This window comes from Pistacia vera, unplaced genomic scaffold (genome assembly GCF_008641045.1).
Source record: "Pistacia vera cultivar Batoury unplaced genomic scaffold, PisVer_v2 Contig183, whole genome shotgun sequence".
NCBI lineage: Eukaryota > Viridiplantae > Streptophyta > Magnoliopsida > Sapindales > Anacardiaceae > Pistacia > Pistacia vera.
The window spans coordinates 239,777-260,929 of NW_022195927.1; the positions used below are offsets into that span (position 1 = coordinate 239,777).

At 34.7% G+C, this 21,153-nt stretch overlaps 3 protein-coding genes across 5 annotated transcripts; all 3 read left to right on the forward strand.

Moving 5' to 3' along the window:
• Positions 1–4,541: 4,541 nt before the first annotated feature.
• On the forward strand, positions 4,542–7,241 carry LOC116126726 (kinesin-like protein KIF21A). The gene is made up of 5 exons (XM_031412389.1): positions 4,542–4,634; positions 5,018–5,734; positions 5,823–5,936; positions 6,141–6,143; positions 7,155–7,241. The coding sequence occupies exons 1-5, from the start codon at positions 4,542–4,544 to the stop codon at positions 7,239–7,241; spliced, it is 1,014 nt and encodes a 337-aa protein (XP_031268249.1).
• Positions 7,242–10,977: 3,736 nt separating this feature from the next.
• On the forward strand, positions 10,978–14,754 carry LOC116126727 (uncharacterized protein YNL011C-like). Its single transcript, XM_031412390.1, has 9 exons — positions 10,978–11,299; positions 11,378–11,510; positions 11,676–11,772; positions 12,045–12,088; positions 12,533–12,689; positions 12,895–12,966; positions 13,370–13,453; positions 13,776–13,877; positions 14,635–14,754. The coding sequence occupies exons 1-9, from the start codon at positions 10,978–10,980 to the stop codon at positions 14,650–14,652; spliced, it is 1,029 nt and encodes a 342-aa protein (XP_031268250.1). The 3' UTR covers positions 14,653–14,754.
• Positions 14,755–14,914: 160 nt separating this feature from the next.
• LOC116126733 (uncharacterized protein YNL011C-like) lies at positions 14,915–21,153 on the forward strand. 3 transcript variants are annotated; one of them, XM_031412395.1, is made up of 13 exons: positions 14,915–15,306; positions 15,385–15,517; positions 15,683–15,779; positions 16,052–16,095; positions 16,540–16,696; positions 16,902–16,973; positions 17,377–17,460; positions 17,783–17,884; positions 19,102–19,149; positions 19,416–19,541; positions 20,287–20,700; positions 20,824–20,852; positions 20,923–21,153. In XM_031412395.1, the coding sequence occupies exons 1-11, from the start codon at positions 14,979–14,981 to the stop codon at positions 20,446–20,448; spliced, it is 1,353 nt and encodes a 450-aa protein (XP_031268255.1). In that variant the 5' UTR covers positions 14,915–14,978; the 3' UTR covers positions 20,449–20,700; positions 20,824–20,852; positions 20,923–21,153. The 3 variants fall into 3 exon arrangements, with proteins under 3 accessions (XP_031268255.1, XP_031268256.1, XP_031268258.1); XM_031412396.1 differs by lacking the exon at positions 17,783–17,884; XM_031412398.1 differs by lacking the exons at positions 20,287–20,700; positions 20,824–20,852; positions 20,923–21,153 and having other exon boundaries at positions 18,642–19,149; positions 19,416–19,515.

The window sequence follows — 21,153 nt, forward strand, 5'->3', positions numbered from 1 at the left end:
CACGTTAAGATCATTTAACAGCCTCAAATTTCTCAGCCTTAAGTCTGCTATTTAAACACACCTCTTTTCTAATTGGACCTAGTCCTAAAATTTGGTGTTTGTAATTGTAAGCCCAAGATTACATTGGACCTAAGATGAGCTAACCCGATTTGTTCTCACTCTCTTTATTGAACAAATTGGACCTATAGTTTCAAATTATTTGAAGGGTAAATTGTAAACTTGAAGGCTTCGTTTGGTTCAAAATTTGGGGGTTTTGGGAAAAGTTTTTTAAAAAAAGTTAAAAAAAAGTTGAATTGGGCGGGTATTACGATGTAGTATTTATAAATTAGTAAAATGTCCCTTATGTTTATTTTTTTACAAAATACCCCCTATAATAAAACATTAAAAGTTAACAAAAACACCCCTAACCTACTCTCAAACACCCCCAGCTAGCCACCACCACTGGAGGTGGCTAGTTGGGGGTGTTTGAGGGTAGTGGCCGGAGTCGCCTTATGGGCGCATGACCGGTTGGATCTTGCCGGTCATGCGCCGATATAACCTTTTCCGGCCAGATCCACGGTGAATCTGGCCGGAAAAGGCCAGATCTATGGTCAGATCTGGCCGTCAACGGCCAAATCTGGCCGTATTTGCTCTCAACGACGGCCAACAAATGGTCATCGTTGATGGTCAACGACGACCGTTTGTTGGCCGTCGTGACCAAGTGTTACGGCCAAAGATCTGGCCGTCAACGGCCAGACCTTTGGCCTTAGATCTGGCCTTTTTCGGCTAGATCCACGGTGGATCTGGCCGAAAAAGGCTAGATCGACGCACTACTGGCCAGATTCAGCCGGTAGTGCGCCATCCTACCAGATTCCGGCCATTTTCCGGCGGTGGTGGCTGGAATCTGGTAAATGTGGATTGTTGGGGTGTTTTTGTAATTTTAAAAAAAATTTGGGGGTATTTACAAATTTAGAGGGTTTAAAAAAATTGAATAATATTGAAAATAGTATTTCCAAAAATGAGGGCTTCGTTTGGTTCACAATTGGGTGTTTTTGGGAAAAGTTTTCTGAAAAAAGTTGAATTGGGCAGGTATTACGATGTAGGATTTATAAATTAATAAAATACCTCCTATATTTGTTTATTTACAAAACACCCCCTATTATATAATCTTAAAAGTTAACAAAAACACCCCCAACCCAATGTCAAATACGGACAGCCGGCCACCACCGCCGGAGGGTGGCCGGGTTCACCGTATTGGCGCATGACCTGCTGGATCTTGCCGGTCGTGCACTGATATGGCCTTTGTCGGCCAGATCCACGGTGGATCTGGCCGACAAAGGCTAGATCTACGGCCAGATCTGGCCGTCAACGGCCAGATCTAGCCGTATTTTCTCGTCAACGACGACCAACAAACGGTCGTCATTGATGGTCAACGATGACCATTTGTTGGCCGTCGTTATAAACCGTTACGGCCAAAGATCTGGCCGTTAACGGCCAGATCTTTGGCCTTAGATCTGGCCTTTTCCGGCCAGATCCACCGTGGATCTGACCGGAAAATGCTAGATCGGCGCACTACCTGCCAGATTCAGCCGGTAGTGTGCCATCCTAACAGATTCCTGCCATTTTCCGGCAGTGGTGGCCAGAATCTGGTAAATATGAATTACTGGGGTGTTTTTGTAATTTTTAAAAAAATATTTAGGGTATTTAATTAAATTATCAAATTTAAGGGGTTTAAAAAAAGTTGAATAATATTGGGAGTAATATTCCCAAAAATCAAAGTTTTTGGGTATTTTACTGTTTAACTTTTTTGGGAATACTAAAAGTAGTATTCTCAATTGGCAACCAAACAGAGCCGAGAGTTTTTGGGTATTTTACTGTTTAACTTTTTTGGGAATACTAAGAGTAGTATTCCCAATCTTGAACCAAACGAAGCCGAAAGTTTTTGGGTATTTTACTGTTTAACTTTTTTGGGAATACTAAGAGTAGTATTCCCAATCTTGAACCAAACGAAGCCGAAATTTTTATTTTTTTGAAAAGAGTGATGCTATAGATCTTAACTACCGGTGGGGTAAATAAACCCTTAAAATTTTTTAAACATATCTAGATGTCTAAATAAACCCCATCCATTTAGAAAATAACCCTTAAATTTATATTTTTCTTATTCATGTTATACTTTCTCAATCCTTATTTTTTTTATATACTTTTTTTTTTTTATCTCATTTACATATTAATCAAGCATATAACAACTGTGCTATTGGCTTCTACCTAAAACAAAAATAAAAAACACATTATGAATTCTGTAAATGGTTTTATATTATTATCAGTATATATAAGAAAACATAAATTATTTTTGTCAAAAAATAAAATAAAACTTCAACTTGTCCATCTATTAAATTGAAAAGATTGAGGATGGCGCGAAAAATTTGTGACAATGTTTCCTTTTGTAATTTTTTTTTTTTTATGACTGGGGGTTTCAGCAATTACGCTATCCCAACTATCTCCGCCTTGAACTATCAATCGATAAATTTCAGTGACCACCCCTATTAGTATTAGAGAGACTCAAACTCAGAACTTCTTGAGTAACCCAACATCTCTATCATTACTCACCACCCAGAGAGTTGCCTTATTGTAATTTGTAAAGTAAAAAGTAACTTTACAAAAAATTTATAAAAAAATTAAACAAACAAATAAAAATACATAAAAACACCGAACAACATATATACACACACACACCAGTTCTATTTTTTACATTGCATTTAAATTATATTCAAATTCTTAAACTTCTAAAACATACATAACTCCTTTAAAGGGCTTTGAAAGTATTTCAATAGAGAAAAATTCCTTCGATATTTCTTTAATTCTATATATATATGTTTAAGAATCTTTAGTTAGACTTAGTTGAAATGGTATTATCATGTAACAAACACAGTATTGAAACCTTATCATTTATAGAAAAGAAAATCTCTATTCAAACTTCAAATCGCCTGGTGCTTAATATTCAACGTATAATATAGTAAAATTCAATCACTGGACAAAACAAATAACGAGAAGAAAAGGGAAAGAAACCGACCGTTGCATTTTCGGTTCACATGGATTGAAAAGTATCTTAAGAAACTACCAAAACAGTCAAACCAAATATACTGACCAAACAAAAAGCTGCCATCATAATCATTGAAACGGGAGTCCATGATAATAAAAACATCACAAACAAAACATATATCAAATAGAATTCCATCTCGCTTTTAACTCTACAAGGTTGTTTTTTACTTTTTTTTTTTTTCTAACTGCTGGACGGGGACTTCTGTCTTTCACCTCCTCACTTAACTTCTCTCCTTACAACAATAAATACTTCAAACTTTCCGAATTTTCAAGGTATTGGCTTCCGGCTAAATTCAGCTTGAAAGTTGTTTTTTTTTTTGGGTTATTGCTGGTTCATAATTTGGTTTTGTTTTGCTAGTTTACAGTGATGATACTGAATGATGTTTGATCACATTAAAACTTTGTCGTTTTTCAATTTATTTGTTTGATCAAATTTTGGCTTGTTTCTGTTTTTGTTTTTGATACATTGTTAGTAAGCATGAAGGTTAATTGATCTTATGAAAATTTTGGACTTTGTTATGGTAAACTTTGATCAATGCTGCTTTACAATGACCCATATGGAGTGTGGTATGAGTTTTTCTTTTCCTTCTTTGGTTAAAATCGTCCTCAAATTCTTTCGTGTATCGGTAGAAAGATTAAAATTTGGGGAAATTTTTTTTTTTTTTTAAAGGTTTTAACTTCTGGTCTTAGTTTTCCAAACTGTTAAGTTGCCAGGACTTCAAATTTGAGCACGTTCAAATTCTTGGGTTTGTTTTTTATGATATAGTTTTGTTTCTATTAGTCTTTTCATTAATTTACATAGAGATTCAGAAACTTTGATCCATGCTCCTTTGATCTATGAGTCTTTTCTCTCAATTGCTGAATTTCTTTATTAAAATTTCCAAATGCTCTGAAATTCCATCCGAGAGAATTGTTCGGTTGGTGCTTTTGATTGTGGTTGTGAAGTTTGTAGGATAAAAAGTTGTACTTAGTTGTAGTGGTTATGGAGTCAATACAAGAGCAATTTTGGTCATAATGCATCTTAAAATTCAATTACTGAGTTATTATGCGTCTGTTAAGTGTAATATGCAGCAGTTTCAACCATTTGAACAAGCCCGAATCACTATATGATGTAGGAATATTACTTGATTTCTTATTTTATAATTCATTGTTTTAGTAGTATTAGGATTTTTATTAATGTTTTAGTAGTATTAGGATTTCTTATTTACTTTTCCTAGTAGAATTATGACGTTGGTATGTTTTAAGTTATTTATTCAAGTTTTTAATAAAATCTCTTATTACTTCCTTTGGGAATTTCTCTCTTATATTCTCAACATCAGTCACTCGAGTCAAGGTTAGAACGACATCTAGCCAAGCGTTCCGCTGCATCACTATAGCTGTTCATACCTATTGAAAATTAGGGAAAGCACTAACAAGATTCTTTTGCATCTCTGGCAGGCAGTGTCTAGTTGATTTTGTTCATTATGGATGACGGAGGTGAAAATATATCATGGGTTGGGAACTTGTTCCAGAAGTTAGAAGATTTGTACTTAGAAGTTGATGTGGCTGTGCGGGAGGTATTGGTTTTATCTCTTTTGAAGAGACTAATTTATTATTTGCAACCCTCTCTCTTTTTTTGAAGTGGTATGGTATGTTGATCATATCAATATTTTAAGCATGGAGGTTTGCTTGATGTTTTCTGATCAAATTTGAATTTATGCAATAGTTTGAAAGTTTATTTCTCCTAGTTCTTTCAACGATTTTGTTCGCCATATGAAAAAGAATGTACAAACTTTCTCCCCAATCTTCTGTCAATTTGTCAAAATGATGTGATAATATAGACATGTCTGATATCCTTTTGCTTGCCCCAACCCTTGTATTTGAGTTATCACTTCATCGCTCGATTAGCTACATTTCATGTCATAATTATCTCTTACGACATTGATTGCATTCTTGACAGGAGGTAAGAAATGTTGAAAACAATTTGCAGACAATTGGTGCCAATGTTGTGAACTTTTATAGGGATATGGTGCTTGATAAACCTCTTCAGTCATCAGAAGATGTAGTAGTGGAAGAGGCAGCTGATGACAGTATTGATATTCTAATCTCTGATGCTTCAAATCTCCGTAATGATGAAGTCCACCATGAGGAGGAGACAAAGAAAGAGGTAGCTCATGACATTGGCTGTTTGGTCTCTTATACTTCGGAGATGGGTACTGATGAAGACCACTATGAGGAGGATGCAGAGGAGGAAGATGATGCTTCTGGGGAAGATAATGATGAAGATTACTGTGAGGAGGATACTGAGGAAGAGGCAGATGATGCTTCAGAGATACTTACCGATGAGGAGGATACAGATGTTTCAGATATAGAGACCTATAAATATAACTCTGAGGAGGATACAGAAGAAGAGGCACTCTATGACAATGATGTTCTGGGCCCTGGTGCCTTAAAGACAGTTTTTAATGAAGGCCGTGGGAAGGTATTGCTTGAATTCCATAAACTGATCAGCTCAGCCTCAGTAGAACCTACTGATCAAGCTCAGTACGATTCATCTTTACAGCGGAAAGTTGATTGTGGGGTTTATGCGGAGGAGAATCTTGCCGAGAAAAAGGATTCTTTTGAATCCATGAAAATTGATGAAAATAAGGACATGACAGACAGAACTGAGTTTGAGGTAAAATCTCTGTTTCGATCATCATCATTAGTATTGTTTCGTTTGGTTTTACATTAAAAGTGATTGTAATGCATTAACGCCTTGACAGATAACTGGGAAGATTGAGGAAAAGGGGATGTTGAGACTGAGTCGAAAGAAGCTAATGAAGTTGTTCGGAGTTACGGTTGAAATCCCAGATGATGAATTTTGTGATTCTGAATGGGTGATTGTTTAGATTAATTATTGAGTCTATGAAATAAATTGTAGGATGATTCAAATGCCATTTTCGCTACTAAATACTGAATTTTTTTATGTTTTAATTTCATGAATGATGAAGTGATTTGGATTGTGTTTAATTAAAGATCGTTGATACGCAAAAAAAAATCATAGATGGTATGAGTATTGACTTTATTATATTGTGATACAGATGGTATGGTACATTATTTTAAAGTTTTTTTAAGTGAAAAGTTCATAAAAACATTTATTATAGCAAAATAATTTTATTAAAGTCCATGTGATATCCGCATGAAGGTGAATTTTCACATTCTTGTGGACGGGTGGGCCTCCACCACCTTGCCATGTGTATTATATACAGGCAGAACGACAATTTTTCTACCCAAGATTTCCGTCGAGCTTCAAAATGACACTTTTTCACTATTAGTCAGATTCTGTTAATAATTTTTTTATTAATATTTGATTAGAATGACAAAATACGTTTAAATAGTTTATTTTTTAATTAGTTTATTATAAATTAATATTTAATTAAATCAATAATAACATTACGGATATCGAAAAAGTTATACCAAATTTCTGCATCGACCTACGTGCAACGCGCATCTTAATTTTTTTACAATATTTTTCTAGTGAACAGTCATTCATCATATTTGGATGACCGTTCACTCACATGGACGCTCGTCCATATTATATGGACTGAGGTCCATGTAAAAAGGATGGGCGTCCCCATTTAAAGGACACCCGTCCCTGATAAAAATATAATTAAAAAATTTGTAAAACCTTAGGGACGGCTGTCCATCCATTATGGACGACCGTCCATTAATTTTGGACGGACGTCCACAAATAATGTACGCCCGTCGTTCACCCAAATATGAAAAAAAAATTTCTTTGGGGACGGCCGTCCCTTAAGTTTGGATGGGCGTCCATTAAGAATGGACGGCCGTCCATTATGTTTGGACGGGCGTCCATTACGCCCGTCCATACTTTAAAAAAAAAAAAATATTCTAGACAGAAATAGTCTTCTCTTCGCTCTTCTTCTTCTCTTCATTCCCCATCTCCTCTCTTTTCCTGCTTGCGTCTTCATTCGCCCATCTACTCGCTTCTCTTCGTCTTTGTTTTATAAGATAGGCGTGCTTTTATAAGCTTTCAATCTTCATGGTCTTTAAGAAACTGTTGCTGAATTTGAATCAGGAGGTGAAACTTGCAGGTATTTGCTTTGGAGATGCTGGGGACTTGGCTGAGAATATCTGCACACGACACAATTCCAGGGTATCAGATTCAAGCTTGTTCTTGATCCTATCACAGTATAAAACCTTTAAGGGCATTTTTATTGCCAGAAGCTGTTTTCTCTCCTTGCAGGTCGATTGTGTCGTCAAGCAAAACTGACCCATCGCATCCCTTTACCATTACATCAAAACGCTAACTAAGATCAACAATGCAAAATCGAGAGGTTTGGACGATGAACAAAAGGTGCCATTATTGCTGCACGCACTTTGCTTTTTTTTTTTTTTTTTAAGTTTTGAATATTGATACAAGAGAGTGGTAGAGATAGGTGGGACTGGGAATATATAAGTGAAAAGAACGAAGAAATTTGCATGGCTGCTGCTGAGTAATTTGTATAAAGATATATTAAAGTCAATAGAAGATGCAACTAATGTTGGCCTGGTTGGGTGAAATCTCCTAAACCCAAAAAAAATGAAATGATAGAAGAATAGTCTTAAAGATGTGTTACAGCGCCATTGTTAATTACTTAAAAACATTGGGGCAAGCCACCAAACCGTAATTGATAACAGCTAAATATTTATTCGCCCCTCCTTTTACTGATACTTAATAGCGTTTATTCATCAATGTTAATAGGCGTTTATTCATTAAGCTGCTTGCATGATTCTTCTTCTAAGCCCCAGTCACGTCAATTCCAGCTTCTCTCCCTATCTAACCCTTTTGATCTACAAACTGGGTTTGGATCCACCATTCCACCACCCACTCTTTTTCACTTTAGCTTTAATCATAGTTTCAGTACATGGTGGAGTTCTTCCATAGTGATTACACGGTTCCAAGCTCACATATGCTGTAGCATTCTCACCAAGTCCCCAGCATCTCTGCAGCAAATACCTACAAGTTTCACCCCTGATACAAATTCTTCAGCAATAGTTTCTTAAACAGACCATGCCATTGAAAGCTTATAAACGTACGCATATCTTATAAAACAAAGATGAAGAGAAAGAGGGATGGGGATGAAGACAAGAAAAGAGAGGAGAGGGGGAATGACGAGAAGAAGAAGAGTAAAGGAAGACTATTTCTGTTTAGAATTTTTTTTTTTTTAAAGTATGGACGGTGTCTATTAGAATGGACGCCCATCTAAACGTAATGGATGGCCGTCCATTCTTAATGGCGCCCGTCAAACGTAGGGACGACCACCCAAAATTTATGGACGGCCGTCCCCAAAGAATTTTTTTTTTTCCATATTTGGGTGAAGGACGGGCGTCCGTTTATTTGTGGACGCCCGTCCAAAATTAATGGACGGTCATCCTAATGGATGGACGGCCGCCCTAAGGTTTTACAAATTTTTAATTGTATTTTAATCAGGGACGGCGTCCTTTAAATGGGGACGCCCGTCCCTTTTACATGGACGCCTGTCCATATAATATGGACGGGCGTCCATGTGAGTGAACAATCGTCCAATGGACGGCCGTTACTATAAACAAATTACAAAAAATTGAGACGCTGTTATACGTAGGCCGGTACAAAAATTCAGTGTAACTTTTTTGGTGTCTGTGGTATTGTTATCAAAGTTTTTTACTCGATCATTTTTAGTTTAAGTATAATATTTTTTTTTTTTTGTTTATTTATTAATTAGAATATTGATTTTCTATTTAATTAGTAAAATAAAAAATTTATAATTTAATAGATTAATGATAATAGTGATGGATTGATAATTATAAATAATAAATACAAGGTATTTAATTTTAAATAATTCCATAACATACTCCTAACTTTTTAGGTGGGATAACTATTTTTTTTTTCTTTTTAATATTTAATTTTGGTTAATTAAAAAATAATAAAAAATTTAAAGTTAAATATTTAAGGGTATTTTTCGTTTTTTAGTAAATATTGACAAAAAAACGTATTAATCTAACAAATGTGAGAAAGTGTGGCTTTGTTTGGTTGGATTTTGGGAATACTACTTTTATTATTCCCAAAAAGTTAACAGTAAAACCAAAAAACTCACAATATATTCAACTTTATTCAACATTTTTTAAACCCCCTAAATTTGTTAATTCAATTAAATACCCCTAAATATTTTAATGTTTTTGTTACGGCGACTCCGGCCACCCTCCGGCGGTGTTGGCCGTGTCCTATTTGAGGTAATTGGGGTGTTTTTGTTAACTTTTAATTTTTATTATCAGGGGTGTTTTGTAAAAAATACAAACATAGGGGTATTTTATATTTGTAAATCCTACATCGTAATACCCGCCCAATTCAACTTTTTTTTAACTTTTTTCAAACTTTTCTAAAACACAAAATTGTGAACCAAACGGAGCCTGTTTTTTGAAACTTGAACAGTGGGAAAGTGTCATTTCGCCAAACCTTGGTGGGACAATCCTGTTTCGGCGAACCTTGGGTGGGAAGATGTTGATCCGTCTTATATATATGCCACCACCTTGTGACATGTGTCATAATATATTATCGCTAAATCCTAAAGGCGGGTGGGCCTTTATATATTAACCTCCCTAATTCATAATATTGGGAAATGATTTGAGAGATAATTGAATGCGAAGAAAAATCATCTAGCCCCTTTGTTCTTGCTCGAGTCTCTTTCAATCCATTTTCTTTATATTGTTTACACTTATAGTACAGACATTATTAACAGTGAGAATTCTGTAAGTACTCTAACTCAATCTTTTATTATAAATTATTTTATATAATTACCCTTATAAGTATGCTCTGTTCATCAATAAAATTGATTCTTTTACATAAAAAAATAAGGTTAACAATATTATTATGTATTGTTGTATAAAAATATTATCTAAAAGACTGAAGATGTCTAACATTATAAGTGGATGTGAAAAAGCATGTGAAAATCATGTATGAAGTGGTTACATTTCAAGCGAATAGATGATAAAACTAAGGGTGCTCAAAAGCGTTTAAACAAACCGATTAATCTCTTTCTTGAACCCAATTGGTTTTTTGGTTCAGGAAAATTCTTGAATTGAAACCGAATCGAGTTAGGAGAAAACCAGTTTTTCGATTAACCGAAAAACCAGTTAACCGCTTTGAAAAAACCGGTTAACAGGTTTTGAACCGGTTTTCCCCTTAAATTGGATTAATTTTTTTTTTAATTTTTCCCGAATTAAATTATAAACATCAACAATACATATCCAAATAAAAATTAAACATTCATATATATCCATTAACTACAACAAACAATACATTAAAAATTGATACAAATAAATTTAATTTTTATTTTATTTTAATATATAATATCCATTAAGATTATTTTTTTATTTTAATTTAATTTAATATATATATATTTTAGTAATTTGGTTAGTAAAACCGGTTTCGGTTAATCGGTTTGCATTTTTACCTCAACCAAAAAACGAACCTAAAATCTGGTTTTTTGAATTTTTTGAACCGTAATCGAACCAGTTTTTTGGTTAATTAGTTTTTCAATTCAGTTTTTTTTTTTTTTTGAACACCCCGGATAAAAACTCTCATCAAAACTGGAATACACGTAATGACAATAATAAAGAAAATGACATTCTAACCCTTTTGTTTTTGCTGTATTCTTTAGTCCATTTATTTTATAGTTGTTAACATTTGTGTTGTACAAATATTAGAATTTAAAACAAAACAAGTGGGCTACAATTGAAACAAAAATAAATAAAAACTCTCTAGAATGATTGCCACGAGTGTATAAAAAGGGCCCAAGCTGAGGTGGACACTCCAACCAATAGCCGGAGATTTAAGTTTCAGTAAGTGAAAGCCGAACTAAGAGAAGAAAATAAAGAGCGAGCATCGGATACGCTGTAATGGCGGACAGTTCATTGGGTCCCTCAATTTGTTGCAATACTAGTATAATTACTCCACCACCTCTTCTTCTTCTTCAAAATTTTCAGTTTCATTCTAGAAAATCTCTCTCAATGTCTGCTTTTCATCGCCTTTGCCTCTCGAATTCTAATTCTATTTCTAATTCAAATCCAAACCCTGTCCAACCTTCTCTTCTGGTCTTCTCTGGCGGTACCGCCTTTAACGGCGTCGTAGAAGAGCTTAAGAAGTTTACCACACGTGTTGCTCACGTTCTTCCTGTTTCTGATGACGGTGGAAGCACTGCTGAAATTGTTCGCGTTCTCGGTAAATTAAATATATAAAAGTTAATAAAATTAAAAAAAGTTATTGAATTTAATTATTTCAATGCTGGTCTATTTATAGGTGGTCCGGCTGTCGGAGATATACGGTCGAGGTGTTTGAGGTTGTCGGACGAGAGTAGTTCAGAGGCACTTGCAGTTCGTAGGTTGCTTGGTCATCGTTTGCCACTTGATTCGCAACAAGCCAAATCAGAATGGTAAGCTATTAAACCTTTTTTTATATTTGAGTTATCATATGCTAAAACTATTATAGTTATCTTAGAATGGTGTATTTTTTGCGATATTAATTGCGTAATTCACTTGGTAGGTGGTACTATGAATCATGGGCGTGTTGAGTTTACAATGAATTAAGAATTTGGCAGGTATGATATTGTGGAAGGAGAACATTCCCTATGGAATGGAGTGTCAAGACCTTATAGGGAAACCATTCGAGCTTTTCTTGCTTATTTTCAGAATGAGGTATGTAGGTTTGTAGCTTGATCAGATAGTATAGTAATAGTTATTAGCAAAAAGGCAATCAATTGTGGTAATAATGAAGTGTTACCTTTGTCAATTGTGGCATACGCATGATACTTACACTTTGTAGGGAAGCACATTTTGTTTTTCTTTGAGGAAATTGTTTCTGGAAGTTATTTCGTTTTCTCCTTCATCTCTACACTCATGAATTATTAAATGCTTTATGGAATTTTTGGAGTGCTCAGTTTGATGGTCAATTTATTTTTTTGATACAGATCCTCCGGCGGCCTAGTGAATCATTTTGTTTCAGCAATGGCAGGTAGTTTGTTCTACTGTCTGTCATATCATGGTATTGTTTATGTTTTGTGGTTGTATGGGAGCATGCTTTACTTTTGGAATTCTTGTTGCTCTGTTCTTAAATTTAATGGCGGCTTCCTATCACTCATTCATCGTGGTCACATTAGTATACACATTTTGGGGCATCAAAATTCTTGCCCATAGTGGGTTAGTTGAGGAACGCTAGGGGAATTAGTTATGTGTCAAGAGAAATTGGTAATGGAAGCCATGGATACACTTCTAGATAATGGATCTGGGGACAACTAATGATGTAGATCTAGCATGTCATGTGGGGAGACTCAACAGGGCAAATGTCACTAAAGGATTATACTGATATAAAGTTATCATCACCATTGTTCATTTTACAAAATGATCAGTATATTTTCTGAAATTATCCCGACTTGTCTGACACCTGTCATTTTTGCAGCATTGGAAATTTTTTCTTTGCAGGAGCACGCATATTCTTTCAGTCTTTAGATGCTGCAATATTTTTGTTTTCACGTGTTTCAGATATTCCCTCAGAAAGTCAGGTCCTCCCAGTCATCTCCACCAATGACAGACTCACATTAGGGTGTGAACTCTGGGTATGATTATCAGTTAATGTTTTGACATTTATATTTTGTCTCATGGCTCATACTTACCATCACGTACAGTTCACAAGCATTTTTGATGGTAAATCTACATTTGCAGTTTCTATAGTAAAGATAATTTTAAATGTTAGAATGGGAATTTTTTTATTGTTTTGTTTACTTTTTCTTTTCTAATTTTGTTTGTTCAATTCCCTTTTAGGATGGGACTGTAATAAGGGGCCAGAATGAAATTTCTCACCCAACCAATGGATCCATGGGGCCTGTAAAAAAGGTCTGCGATCATATCATATTGGAAGCTAGATTGCTCATTATTTTTTGCCAAAATTCTTATCCTTGTATTAGTAATAAAGTAAGAACATTTACATATAAAGATAAAGTATAATTTATCCCTGTGATGGTGTTGCGACATTAATGTTGGCTTTCATTATGTTGCATTATATTGGTGGTAATTATGAAGGGAAGAAGAATTCTTGTCAATTTTTGATTTCAGAAACTAGGAATAAAATTAATAAAACCTTCTATTTGGTCTTTTAACTCAATTACAATGAATTGTACTTTAATTTATTTAAAAAATGAGATTTTGGTGTTTTTCTCTTTTCACTGATATCTTTTCCTGGCACAGTGATTGTAAGAGATATTTTTTATTCATTTGGATGCTGATTTCTGATGATTAGGAAAGGTCTGCAGTTCCTGAACTTCCTTCAAGAATAAAGCGGGTGTTCTACATGTCTAGTGAGGGCAGAAATCTGTTACATGAGGTGATTTTTCTTTTGTTTTTCTTGGTTCTCAGATGTAGCACAAGAGACAATAATGTAGTGGCAATTTTTTGTTTTATATTTCTTTGTTATACATTTTTATAATGTTGAATGTACTTGTGGCCTTATTCTCTGTCACTGCTCTGTATATAATGTGAAAACTTTTATTGCGAAAGGAAGGTGAGAAAATGAAAGTTGTTTTGGGCAATGGTTTTGCATTAAGCTCTATATGGTCAATAATTGCTCAAGGATATATATGTTATCCCTCACTTGCATTATCGTGATAGCTGGAACTTATGATAAGTTTAGGGTTCTGACTGATCAGGTCTTCCCTACAGCCAACCCGATTGTCCTGGATCAGTTGAATAGTGTGGACTGTATTGTTTATGCTATGGGATCTCTCTTTACTTCCTTATGCCCATCGTTGGTAAGTTTTCAGCAGTTCATGAATGTTTGCAATTAGGTTTTTGTGATATGGTAACACAATATCTAGTTTTCTTGAGATATTGATGATTCTGTTGACATTTGGTTAATTATTTTATTGTTTCATGCTGTAGTAATGTGTATTGTTGCACGTGGACCTTTGTGCAACTTTGCTTTTGTAGTTAGCTTGAACATAACATTTAAATTGGTGTTTGCCAATCCAATTAATTAGTAATCTTGTTATATTAATTAGTACCTTGTCTCTCTCTTTTTCTTTTTTTGGTCTTGGTAGCAGTAGCCTATCTTAATGGTTTTTCATGTCATTTGGCATCACTTTATTATACATATAATGAGTCCCATGCTTGGCTGAAATCACCACGTGTATTCTTTCTAGGATGTGTATGTATTTACGTTTGTTTGGAAGAATAATTTATCCTGGTGAATATGACTTAAGAGAAATCTGAAATGTTCACGGTACACATCTTTGCAAGGATGTTAATGAATATAATTTTCGTGAGTTTAACTGATAACATGCTGAACCAATCAACTTTGAGAAGTTATGGTTTCCTTGATTTAGAAAGACGAAAGTTAAATCAAACCACATTAGTTTTTGGCAAGCACACATCCAAATATGCAATTGGAATAAGACTTTTGGGGTGATTGCTTTGGATTTCTAATAATTAAAAAAATATAATATGATTTCAATGCACCCTCTCCGCTGGATCACAGTTTTTATTTCTAATGAGAGTTATGATCTTTAGCATGTAGGTGCACGATAAAGTTTGGCTGGACAGCAGAAGGGAGCTATTCTTTAATATCTACATTATAATAGGAACGTAGTGGGCCAGTTTACTGTGCTCTTTACGCCAAGCACTAAAGAGTGGTATTACATTTGTGTTGTACAAATATTAGAATTTAAAACAAAACAAGTGGGCTACAATTAAAACAAAAATAAGTAAAAACTCTCTAGAATGATAGCCACGAGCGTATAAAAAAGGGCCCAAGCTGAGGTGGATACTCCAACCAATAGCCGGAGATTTCGGTTTCAGTAAGTGAAAGCCAAACTAAGAGTAGAAAAGAAAGAGCGAGCATCGGATACGCTGTAATGGCGGACAGTTCATTGGGTCCCTCATTTTGTTGCAATACTAGTATCATTACTCCACCACCTCTTCTTCTTCTTCAAAATTTTCATTTCCATTTTCCTTCTAGAAAATCTCTCTCAATGTCTGCTTTTCATCGCCTTTGCCTCTCTAATTCTATTTCTATTTCTAATTCAAATCCAAACCCTGTCCAACCTTCTCTCCTCGTCTTCTCCGGCGGTACCGCCTTTAACGGCGTCGTAGAAGAGCTTAAGAAGTTTACCACACGTGTTGCTCACGTTCTTCCCGTTTCTGACGACGGTGGAAGCACTGCCGAAATTGTTCGCGTTCTCGGTAAATTAAATATATAAAAGTTAATAAAATTAAAAAAAGTTATTGAATTTAATTATTTCAATGCTGGTCTATTTATAGGTGGTCCGGCTGTCGGAGATATACGGTCGAGGTGTTTGAGGTTGTCGGACGAGAGTAGTTCAGAGGCACTTGCAGTTCGTAGGTTGCTTGGTCATCGTTTGCCACTTGATTCGCAACAAGCCAAATCAGAATGGTAAGCTATTAAACCTTTTTTTATATTTGAGTTATCATATGCTAAAACTATTATAGTTATCTTAGAATGGTGTATTTTTTGCGATATTAATTGCGTAATTCACTTGGTAGGTGGTACTATGAATCATGGGCGTGTTGAGTTTACAATGAATTAAGAATTTGGCAGGTATGATATTGTGGAAGGAGAACATTCCCTATGGAATGGAGTGTCAAGACCTTATAGGGAAACCATTCGAGCTTTTCTTGCTTATTTTCAGAATGAGGTATGTAGGTTTGTAGCTTGATCAGATAGTATAGTAATAGTTATTAGCAAAAAGGCAATCAATTGTGGTAATAATGAAGTGTTATCTTTGTCAATTGTGGCATACGCATGATACTTACACTTTGTAGGGAAGCACATTTTGTTTTTCTTTGAGGAAATTGTTTCTGGAAGTTATTTCGTTTTCTCCTTCATCTCTACACTCATGAATTATTAAATGCTTTATGGAATTTTTGGAGTGCTCAGTTTGATGGTCAACGTATTTTTTTGATACAGATCCTCCGGCGGCCTAGTGAATCATTTTGTTTCAGCAATGGCAGGTAGTTTGTTCTACTGTCTGTCATATCATGGTATTGTTTATGTTTTGTGGTTGTATGGGAGCATGCTTTACTTTTGGAATTCTTGTTGCTCTGTTCTTAAATTTAATGGCGGCTTCCTATCACTCATTCATTGTGGTCACATTAGTATACACATTTTGGGGCATCAAAATTCTTGCCCATAGTGGGTTAGTTGAGGAACGGTGGGGGAATTAGTTATGTGTCAAGAGAAATTGGTAATGGAAGCCATGGATACACTTCTAGATAATGGATCTGGGGACAACTAATGATGTAGATCTAGCATGTCATGTGGGGAGACTCAACAGGGCAAATGTCACTAAAGGATTATACTGATATAAAGTTATCATCACCATTGTTCATTTTACAAAATGATCAGTATATTTTCTGAAATTATCCTGACTTGTCTGACACCTGTCATTTTTGCAGCATTGGAAATTTTTTCTTTGCAGGAGCACGCATATTCTTTCAGTCTTTAGATGCTGCAATATTTTTGTTTTCACGAGTTTCAGATATTCCCTCAGAAAGTCAGGTCCTCCCAGTCATCTCCACCAATGACAGACTCACATTAGGGTGTGAACTCTGGGTATGATTATCAGTTAATATTTTGACATTTATATTTTGTCTCATGGCTCATACTTACCATCACGTACAGTTCACAAGCATTTTTGATGGTAAATCTACATTTGCAGTTTCTATAGTAAAGATAATTTTAAATGTTAGAATGGGAATTTTTTTATTGTTTTGTTTACTTTTTCTTTTCTAATTTTGTTTGTTCAATTCCCTTTTAGGATGGGACTGTAATAAGGGGCCAGAATGAAATTTCTCACCCAACCAATGGATCCATGGGGCCTGTAAAAAAGGTCTGCGATCATATCATATTGGAAGCTAGATTGCTCATTATTTTTTGCCAAAATTCTTATCCTTGTATTAGTAATAAAGTAAGAACATTTACATATAAAGATAAAGTATAATTTATCCCTGTGATGGTGTTGCGACATTAATGTTGGCTTTCATTATGTTGCATTATATTGGTGGTAATTATGAAGGGAAGAAGAATTCTTGTCAATTTTTGATTTCAGAAACTAGGAATAAAATTAATAAAACCTTCTATTTGGTCTTTTAACTCAATTACAATGAATTGTACTTTAATTTATTTAAAAAATGAGATTTTGGTGTTTTTCTCTTTTCACTGATATCTTTTCCTGGCACAGTGATTGTAAGAGATATTTTTTATTCATTTGGATGCTGATTTCTGATGATTAGGAAAGGTCTGCAGTTCCTGAACTTCCTTCAAGAATAAAGCGGGTGTTCTACATGTCTAGTGAGGGCAGAAATCTGTTACATGAGGTGATTTTTCTTTTGTTTTTCTTGGTTCTCAGATGTAGCACAAGAGACAATAATGTAGTGGCAATTTTTTGTTTTATATTTCTTTGTTATACATTTTTATAATGTTGAATGTACTTGTGGCCTTATTCTCTGTCACTGCTCTGTATATAATGTGAAAACTTTTATTGCGAAAGGAAGGTGAGAAAATGAAAGTTGTTTTGGGCAATGGTTTTGCATTAAGCTCTATATGGTCAATAATTGCTCAAGGATATATATGTTATCCCTCACTTGCATTATCGTGATAGCTGGAACTTATGATAAGTTTAGGGTTCTGACTGATCAGGTCTTCCCTACAGCCAACCCGATTGTCCTGGATCAGTTGAATAGTGTGGACTGTATTGTTTATGCTATGGGATCTCTCTTTACTTCCTTATGCCCATCGTTGGTAAGTTTTCAGCAGTTCATGAATGTTTGCAATTAGGTTTTTGTGATATGGTAACACAATATCTAGTTTTCTTGAGATATTGATGATTCTGTTGACATTTGGTTAATTATTTTATTGTTTCATGCTGTAGTAATGTGTATTGTTGCACGTGGACCTTTGTGCAACTTTGCTTTTGTAGTTAGCTTGAACATAACATTTAAATTGGTGTTTGCCAATCCAATTAATTAGTAATCTTGTTATATTAATTAGTACCTTGTCTCTCTCTTTTTCTTTTTTTGGTCTTGGTAGCAGTAGCCTATCTTAATGGTTTTTCATGTCATTTGGCATCACTTTATTATACATATAATGAGTCCCATGCTTGGCTGAAATCACCACGTGTATTCTTTCTAGGATGTGTATGTATTTATGTTTGTTTGGAAGAATAATTTATCCTGGTGAATATGACTTAAGAGAAATCTGAAATGTGCACGGTAAACATCTTTGCAAGGATGTTAATGAATATAATTTTCGTGAGTTTAACTGATAACATGCTGAACCAATCAACTTTGAGAAGTTATGGTTTCCTTGATTTAGAAAGACGAAAGTTAAATCAAACCACATTAGTTTTTGGCAAGCACACATCCCAATATGCAATTGGAATAAGACTTTTGGGGTGATTGCTTTGGATTTCTAATAATTAAAAAAATATAATATGATTTCAATGCACCCTCTCCGCTGGATCACAGTTTTTATTTCTAATGAGAGTTATGATCTTTAGCATGTAGGTGCACGATAAAGTTTGGCTGGACAGCAGAAGGGAGCTATTCTTTAATATCTACATTATAATAGGAACGTAGTGGGCCAGTTTACTGTGCTCTTTACGCCAAGCACTAAAGAGTGCTCTACCTCCATGTTCTCTCCTCTTTCGGTTCTCTTTATTTTCTTTCAATTGCATCTTCTTTCCATCTTATTGCATGAAATTCTGTTTTGCAATTTAGGTGCTCTTGTTCGTCCTATATATTAACTTGACAGACTTTATGGATCTAGGATCTAATAGGATAGTACCTTAAAACCTATAAAATTTCATGACTGGGATTTCATTTGATTCTTTGATCTTTCTTTAGTGCAATTAACTAGATTTTATTTGTTAACAGCATTCAGTTAAAAAATATTATTTTTATTTTTTTCAATTAAAACACGACATGCCTAATTATTTTGCTGTAACACTTCGTTACCAGGTATTACTAGGCATCGGGGAGATAATTTCTTCCAGGTCCTGTCCTAAGGTACTCTTTTATACCCCTGGATATGTTACACCTATGATGCAGTATAAGAAAATATATAGTGTTAAAGAAGTATATAGTTGCTTGCATGCTTCTGACTGAAATCTATTAATTTCTTCCAGACCATGTTAGATATTGGATTTAGGATCTTTTGGTTAGGCTTTCATTTTTGGATACTCCTATTAAAAATCTAGACACTAAACACCTATGTTATGAGTTGTATGCTTTAACATCGCAGTGTTTTGTTGATTGAACCCTTTCTTTATCAGGTACTTCTGTTGAATGGTTCACAAGATCGAGAAACAAGTGGCTTCTCTGCTTCTTGCTTTGTAACTGCCATTACAGATGCTCTAAATCGAACATATGGAGATCCTCATAATTCTCTTAAAAACTCTGTAAGTATAGAGATGCAGCTGCTGTTATAGACAATAATTTGGTTCGTGAATTGGTTTTGATGATACAGGGATTTGGTTGAATCCAAAGATTAGAGGTGAATTTCATGAATTTGGGATTTTAAAACCAAACCTATCTCAGAATTAATACATTTCACATAATTTATCAAAATAGTATATAAAGGTTAATACATGATTATCAATGGGAAAATGCTGGATTTAGGTGTTTAAACAAGATTGTTGGTAGGTAATGAAATGCATAAATATTGATATATAATCCATGTAACCTTATGGTGGTTGAAATGTTGCATTGATTTTTAAGGTTAAAAAACATTCACTGGAGTTGTATTATAGTCATTGTGACTGATTTACATTTGCGCTTCTTGTTACTCCTCTTAAGGCAGTACGGAGTGATCTTTCAACTTTTGGGAACTTAATCGTGTAGGATTTGTAATCTTTATTTCTTTTAAAGATAAACTGAAGACAGCATACTTGTTAGGTGGTTCCTGAGACTCTTCATAAATTAAAAAATTATGATGTTTTCATGAAGGATGCACAGTACAATTTCTGGAAGAAAACGTGAAGTATCATGTGAAAATCAAGGACAAAGTCCCATAGTAAAGTGTTGAGTTATTTGTATGTATTTTATCTTTAGGAATTCATCTTTGAGCCGATTTATCACCTGAATAGAAAGTAAATTATCCTAAACAGAGAACTATGCCTCTTATTGTGTTAGTATTCTGTGCAGCCAAGTCAGTATATCAACACCCTTTTGGTGCCTAAAGATGGCGAGATTCCCTTGGACATTCAAAATTTGGCTTCCCAAGGAATCTTTGATGTGGTATTTATTCTTATTGTAATCATTCTGATTGGCATCCAACACTTAGAATACATTGTTCACTTTGCTTGATTACAACAGTTTTACTTGGATATTAACATGCTTTTGCAGATCGTTGTTGATTCCGTACGCGATCCAAAAGTTGGTGTAATATTTGACCCTAAGTCATTAATACAAGCTATTGCTGACTTGGTAAATAAGTGCATGAATACAAACGCAAGAAGGGCTCAATCAAACTGATGGTGCACTGAAATTCTGGAGGAACCATTATTAATTTTCACATGACCATCAGATTCATCAGTCTGTTGGCTCCATTCCTCCGAGGTACAAATTGTAGCAAATTAATCCTCAGGGGTAATCTTTATCTGTTGTGCTAGTTTATATTATTTGAATGTCTGAAATTTCTTTTCCTAGTGATTAAAATTCAACATTATTCTGTTATCACAGGTGACTTTTCCCACTTTTTCTGTTGTCTGGTAAGTACCTTTAATTTAAGGAGATGTGGAATATTCTTTGCTGAGCACAACTAACATTACAAAAACTCAGATTACTCATCAAAATGCTGGATGTACTGGAGATCTGCAGTGGCTCTCATTTGCTGTGTTAAAACCGTAAGGTATTTTTCGATCACATAGAAAAGATAGCTTTGCTAAATTTGGCATAGATGTCTGAAATTTGGAGACTAAGCCTTTATTGTAATTGTACTTGTGTTTAAAACAGAAAGATAATATGCCAAATGTGGCATGGTTAACTGTATGTATGAGCCTGATTTTTTTT

Bases quoted from the DNA above. Each gene is read 5' to 3' on its own strand.
- LOC116126726 (XM_031412389.1), top strand. From the start codon at position 4,542: ATGGATGACGGAGGTGAAAATATATCATGGGTTGGGAACTTGTTCCAG. The intron at 4,635-5,017 runs GTATTGGTTTTA...CATTCTTGACAG, and splicing joins TTGATGTGGCTGTGCGGGAG to GAGGTAAGAAATGTTGAAAA. The intron at 5,735-5,822 runs GTAAAATCTCTG...ACGCCTTGACAG, and splicing joins CAGACAGAACTGAGTTTGAG to ATAACTGGGAAGATTGAGGA.
- LOC116126727 (XM_031412390.1), top strand. From the start codon at position 10,978: ATGGCGGACAGTTCATTGGGTCCCTCAATTTGTTGCAATACTAGTATA. The intron at 12,690-12,894 runs GTATGATTATCA...ATTCCCTTTTAG, and splicing joins CATTAGGGTGTGAACTCTGG to GATGGGACTGTAATAAGGGG. The intron at 13,454-13,775 runs GTGATTTTTCTT...CTGACTGATCAG, and splicing joins GCAGAAATCTGTTACATGAG to GTCTTCCCTACAGCCAACCC.
- LOC116126733 (XM_031412395.1), top strand. From the start codon at position 14,979: ATGGCGGACAGTTCATTGGGTCCCTCATTTTGTTGCAATACTAGTATC. The intron at 17,885-19,101 runs GTAAGTTTTCAG...CTTCGTTACCAG, and splicing joins CTTCCTTATGCCCATCGTTG to GTATTACTAGGCATCGGGGA. The intron at 19,542-20,286 runs GTAAGTATAGAG...TATTCTGTGCAG, and splicing joins ATAATTCTCTTAAAAACTCT to CCAAGTCAGTATATCAACAC.